General features: G+C 35.0%; 1 protein-coding gene across 3 annotated transcripts; it reads left to right on the top strand.

Annotated features, from left to right (window-relative positions):
* Positions 1–1,830: 1,830 nt before the first annotated feature.
* Positions 1,831–5,597, top strand: LOC134261135 (uncharacterized). 3 transcript variants are annotated; one of them, XM_062743593.1, is made up of 3 exons: positions 1,831–1,894; positions 4,163–4,440; positions 4,685–5,597. In XM_062743593.1, exons 2-3 carry the CDS (start codon positions 4,174–4,176, stop codon positions 4,988–4,990), a joined length of 573 nt encoding a protein of 190 aa, XP_062599577.1. In that variant the 5' UTR covers positions 1,831–1,894; positions 4,163–4,173; the 3' UTR covers positions 4,991–5,597. The 3 variants fall into 3 exon arrangements, with proteins under 3 accessions (XP_062599577.1, XP_062599578.1, XP_062599576.1); XM_062743594.1 differs by lacking the exon at positions 1,831–1,894 and adding an exon at positions 3,065–3,159; XM_062743592.1 differs by lacking the exon at positions 1,831–1,894 and adding an exon at positions 3,708–3,753.
* The last annotated feature ends 967 nt before the right edge of the window (positions 5,598–6,564 follow it).

Here is a 6,564-nt window from a genome sequence, read left to right as displayed (position 1 = left end):
ATGACCTCGGGTATCAAAATTTTGAAAACTCAGAAAAACAAGAGGCCCAAGGGCCACAGCGCTCACCTGAGCACATCGGCTAGGAAAAAGCACATATCAGATCAGAACTGAAAGTTGACTAAGGTGGGGGGGCTTGAATTTTAACCCCCCAGGGGGTCATGATTTTAACAAACCAGAATTTACACTACTTGAGAATGATTCCATATGAATATCACTCATCATGGATTTGAAGTACATGAAAAGAAGATTTTAAAAGGTTTTCCTATATATTCCTGTGTAAAACTTTGGTTGGTCATTTTGGCCCCACCCTAGATCCGGGGGTTATGATTTGAACAAACTTGAATCTACACTACCTGAGGATGATTCCACATGAGTTTCATCTTTCCTGTCTCAATGGTTCTGAAGAAGATTTTGAAAGATTTTTCCTATATATTCCTATGTAAAACTTTGATCGGCTATTTTGGCTCCACCCTAGCCCCGGGGGTCATGATTTGAACAAATTTGAATCTACACTACCTGAGGATAATTTTACATGAGTTTCATCTTTCCTGTCTCAATGGTTCTTAAGAAGATTTTTAAAGATTTTTCCTATATATTCCTATGTAAATCTTTGATCGGCCATTTTAGCCCCACCCTAGCCCCGGGGGTCAAGATTTGAACAAATTTGAATCTACACTACCTGAGGATGATTCCCCAGGAGTTTCATCTTCCCTGGGCCAGTGGTTCTTGAGAAGAGAAGAAGATTTTTAAAGATTTTTCTTAATACTCCTATGTAAAACTTTGATGGGCCTATTTGGCCCCACCCTAGCCCCGGGGGTCGTGATTTGAACAAATGAGAATCTACACTACCTGAGGATGATTTTACATGAGTTTCATCTTTCCTGGCCCAGTGGTTCTTGAGAAGAAGAATTTTTTTTAAAAATGCCATTAATTTTTCTCTAATTCATAATTATCTACCTTTGGAAAAGGGCGTGGCCCTTCATTTGAACAAACTTGAATCCCCTTTACCCAAGAATACTTTCTACCAGGTTTGGTTGAAATTTGCCCATGCAGTGGTTCTTGAGAAGATGATGAAAATGTGAAAAGTTAACGACAACCACGACGACGACGATGTCCAGACAACGGAAAAAATTTTGATCAGAAAAGCTCACTTGAGCCTTCGGCTAAGGTGAGCTAATAAAAACCATATAGGTTCCGAACAAATTGGTAAAGGTGAAGTGCAAAGGATGGTAAAGAAAGATTTGCGATTGTTATGATTTTCTAAATCATATTAACTAGAATATACAATATGACTGCAGTCCGCTATAAACCGTTTCATTAAGCATTCTACGTCGGTCCTGAAATCGCACCTGTATGTGGTTTTATGTTAGACAGAATAAAAAAGTTCTGTAAAAGTGCGCTTTTAAACTCAAACCGAACCTAGTCATTCAGCTCAAGGTTTGTTGTTGTTTATTTATATGTATGTTGTTGAACTTCGCTCTCGAGAATTTGTCACTGATTCATATGGAGACGCCATACGTACCTCTGGTCGGTGGAGGGCATTGATTTTGTCATAAACTCGGCACTTTCGGCCAGTGACCAGGGGTCTTCTCAGTGTCAGCACTGTATAATAATTAAGATAGTAAAAAAAAAATTCCAATCAAGGCGAAAGGCATGGGAATATGTACTGGTATATGTTAAAAAAGCTTATTACTTCGTTTAAGAAATGACTGATTTTTTGTAAATAGTATTGTTAACGGACAAAAGTTTGTAAAATACAAATGTACTAAAATTGGAATTTCCCGCCAGTAACTACATGAAGTAGGTCATGTAAAACGTAAACAAACATTACCGAGTCTAGGCTACGGGCGATCACTCTTGTTATTTTCAGCTGGAGCTCGGGGGACAGACAAAGGTAGGGGATATACAATAATACAGTCTAAGTCTTTGGAAAATTACTGTAACTTATCGAGGAATACTTCATGGCCTTCTTATTCTGTCCCGTTTGTAGTTCCAAATACACTGTATTCCAAATCGTTCGATCTTCATAGGCTAGGCTAAAAAACAAATGGCCAGCATTTATATTTTGTCAACGTGACTTGAAACTATCCTGTGGTTATTAAAACATGTCCTGGAATTAGCTTTTTAAAAAATCAAAAAAACATATTTTTACAGAGAAGTTTTCGGTTAAAATATATCGACAAGAAACATGTATGTGCATAAAAAACTCTATTACATCAGTCAACAGATCAATAGGCGCCTAATGCTCAGTTTTTCGGAATGTTGACCTCTAAGCACCAAAATTCACATTGTAAAAAAAAAAAAAAACATTTAACATAAATCTTTATTATGATATATTTATTAACACAATCGATAATTATTATTCATACAAATTCATACAAAACGTGTGTATGCAACCTATAGGTATGAATTATTCCCTGGGGAAAGTGATCGACCTGTGTATGTTTCTGGCAGAATCGTAGAGGGCAAAGTCCACTTTTATTCATCACGTATACCATTATAGACCTATGTTGTATATCAAATCTGGGAAAGAGTTTTCATAAACCTTTTATCGGCTGTAACCATTTTCAAGTTTTATATATAATACTTTTTTTACTTCTACAATTTTTGGTTTATTTTCGTCTGGAAAAAATTTTCATATCGGGTACTAGCTTTATTAAAAATAGAATATTTGGAGACCCCTCTGTATTACTACATTTTTAATGTATTTACTTTTTCATGTACATCTGAAATCTATTGTCTAAAAATCACTATTTTTGATAGGGCGGCAACCAGAGAAAAAATAAGAAAGAAATTGTGAAAAAATAATAGATTTTAAAAAATATTGACAAAGGAAAAAAGGACAAGTGTTCCTTAAAAACCCTTTTCTGTGTGGGGTGGGGTGGGGGGTTAGGGTGGTTAGATTCCGCCAATTTCTTGCAGTTATAATACTGTAGTTCTATAAGGAAGTGAAAAAAATTGTTTTTTAAAAAAAAAATTAAAAAGTCAACAGCGTATTAGTCATACACTTGTGTTATCCGAAGCAGGTTTCTACATAAATTAAAGTATACCCAATGCTTAAAAAAACTCTAAAAAAAAAAAAAAAAGATTCTCCGTTCTCGATCTTATCTACAATTAAAAAAAACTGAGGTTGGATCGAGGGATTACCGTTATTACACAGTAAGCTCTGTACTCGAATGAAATTGTGTTAATCTTTTAATATTGATATATTTTCTATAATTTCCATATTCTGTATACTTTAAGGTCTGAAATGAAATATATACATGTACACTCTATATACAAATCTGTATAAATATTTTACATTTATCGGACTGATGCAAAAATAGGGCCTTACGGTTGGTCTGTGATAAAAACTTAATACACAATTAATAGTACAGTGTATACTTGTATTTGTGTCAGATTTATTTACATTTTGAAACAATGTGACTCAAGTTTATTTGCCAGTCTGCACATTTCTCATTACCTGTTGACATAATTTCTCTCGATACCTGCATCATACTGTACAGGTACTGTTTACTTTTAACATGTGTGTCACGGTCGTGTCTGGTAACTTGACCTGATATGACCCAATATGTTGACATTTTAATCTACAGGGTTATAGATATAAATGACCATCTAATCTAGAGATATGCAATAATTATTTCATCTGCAGCGACGATTGATTTATTTTTACCGACTTTTGATTTACTTGCATTATACAAAATTTATCTTTTCGACTCGAGATGGGCGCTAAAACAAATGAAGAACATACCAGTACATATATATTTAATCTACTCTTAAAAAAAAGAAGATGTGAGGAACACCAAAACCCATTACATTAATTTAATTCGGCAAGGATGTGTGTGTATGTGGGGGGGCCCCCGGGGGGGGGGGGGGGTAAGCAACGACCAAGGATGTAACTGATTTATTTTCTAGTCCAGCCAGGAAAGATTCACTTCCAACATTTTCTAGGACAGATTATTTTCAAATAAAGAAAAAAAGACAGCCCCCGCTAGGAATCATTTTTCCGTCCCCTTGGAGGAAAATATCTCTAGAAAAATTGAAAAAAAAGAACTCTGTATTACCATCTTCGCTAGCCAAGGGTTCCTGATACGCTTCTCTCCGTATCAGAAACCCTTGGCTAGCGAAGATGTGTATTACAAGAAACATTTTCTCTTTGTAGAAATCTTTAGAATGTTGAATCTGGAAAGTGTGGCTGCATTCTTTCTTTTCTTTTTGGAATGCTACCACATCTGTGGTCATCTTAACATCCTGTTCCGGATTCGACTTCTGCCCCGGAAGGACCTGGTTCGGATCCGGCTCTACTTCCTGTTTGACCTGTTAACGGTCTTTTCCTCTTCCTTCCTGTTCCTACAGAGGCTCCAATGGTTGGCGCTGTTACAGATAGTGCAGCATCTGTATTACGTCCTGTGCTGGGAGAAAACAGGGCCCGCCAAAAAAGTAGAACCTTTTGTTAAGCAAAAAAAAAAAAAAAAAAAAAAAAATAAACAAAAAAAAAAAAAAATGAAAACAAAGCAAAAAAAAATTAAAAACCCAGTTACTTACTGAGTAAAATAGCAGCAATAATGTAGCCCCCCCCCCTTTTGAGGGGGGGATATCAGATAAAAAAAAAATTAGAGGGAGAGAGTTACATTAATGCAGCTACGAGTCAATCGTTAAATCAATCATTGATCTTTTTTTTTAGATTGTCAGTTGGAGTTCTTTAGACTGGACAGCTAGTCAGTATAAGGAGGAGTGGCACTTTGACTCTATCCTGGGGACAGCTTTTGACGTGGGCGTCCATTGCACCATGGCTTTCTTTCTCGGCCAATACCTGTCCACGGTACAAATCTTCGTCTGTCTGTTTTTGGTACAGTGCTCCCTATTGGCTGTTCTATGTGGACCCTGGTTTGCCTGGAGCTGTCCCTGGGCCGCGCCTAAGTGGGTCCAGAAGAGGATCCGCCCCCTCAGTGAAGAGGAATGTCGTCTGGGCCTCGGGAAACAATCTTAACGACACCCGAATTAGTTCTGGACTGAAGTGCCCTCACTCATGGCATAATGATGTGTTGTTAGTCATTCTCAGTATTGTGATCTAATGTTTCCAATCTAGTATTGTTAAATAATTTCTTTAAGTAAGAAGTGGGCATGTTTATTGAACTTTTGTTAATTCAATAAAAAAAAATATTGTAATTCGTGTGATGTTAATTAACATTCTATTATTTTAATTAGGAATATAAGTGTTTGTTCAACATTGCAACGAAAGTCATCATTGAATTGAATGATTGAATTGGAGGATAGAATTTAGATTGTTTTATAGCATATGAGGAATACGGTGATTGATGTCAGAGTTAAGTATTTTATTTGTATTTGTTTATGTTCAGTGTATGTTGTTATTGATTGTGTCACCTATCCTACAAAGAAAGGATTGATTTATTTCAAAGCCTTTTATTGATCTTTTAGTGTGCTAGTATTATATTTTATCCAGGACCAAGCCCCACCCCACTCCACCCCCGTACCATCAATCTCAATTTTAAACATTAATTTTATTTCCCAAGAGTATTATAATTCATGACATGTAGAAATATATTCACATGACTTTGGTGAATCGGGTTATAATTTTTATATAATTTTAAGATGCGTGTGCTAAAGCTGTGTTGTATACATGTACATGTAGTTTTCTTCTTCACAGATTTTCCTTACTATGTAGATGTGTCAACCAGATTATATCTGTTAGTGTATAATATAAAAGCCCTGAATAAGGGCTACATTCTTTTTTGTGAGAATACATTAACTGAATCTGCAACCAGGAAGGAAGCAGAGATGCATTTTTAACAGAGCACTTAAAAATGACTACATATTAGAAATAACTTCCTTCACACGATCTATTAACGAAGTACTGGGCTTACTCAGTAACTTCTTAGTGCTTTTAATATTTTGTGCTTGTTCAGGATTTTTTTGTGTGTTTTGATGTTGGTGTTTTTAATTGCTTATGTATTAGAAGTATTTGTTGCTGTTTGAATGAGCATAATATTGTTGCATTTTATCATTTTGACTCTACACTTTATCTTGGTTTGATCCTTCTTATTAAGTGCTGTACGTCCTATAAAGTTAATATATTTCTTTTTTATGCCATAATGGATACTCCTTAAAGTTTGGAGATGCAAAATATAGCAATAAAAAATTCAATTGAAGTTTTACACTGTATTGGAAACAGATGAAAATATTTGGAACATTGTTAAGAAAAAAATGAGACATGTATCAAAGATACATATAAGGCAAAATTGATATATCTGCTTTAGTATTCTCAGGAGGAATTTTTAGAAATCATTTGACTGCCATCATGAACAAAATGAATGAAAGCCGTGCATGGTGATAGCATAATTATCATTGTTTAAGATTATTTTTTAATATATAGCTGTATATATCTTTGCTTATGTTATTTGTGAGAAAGTTGTGTACTGCATTCAAAATGTTATGTTGAATTATCACGCCATTTAACAATGAGACAAGAGAGAAAAAGTGACATATGTAATGAATGAATAATTTTTTTTTAATCAAAATTTAAACTAGCTAGTTCTTTTTGGT

The sequence above is a fragment of the Saccostrea cucullata genome, unplaced genomic scaffold (genome assembly GCF_032062105.1).
Source record: "Saccostrea cucullata isolate Sc308-1 unplaced genomic scaffold, CSIRO_AGI_Scuc_v1 ctg12191, whole genome shotgun sequence".
Lineage (NCBI taxonomy): Eukaryota > Metazoa > Mollusca > Bivalvia > Ostreida > Ostreidae > Saccostrea > Saccostrea cuccullata.
Note: the sequence above shows the minus strand (reverse complement) of the source record. Positions and strands in the feature narration are given on the sequence as shown.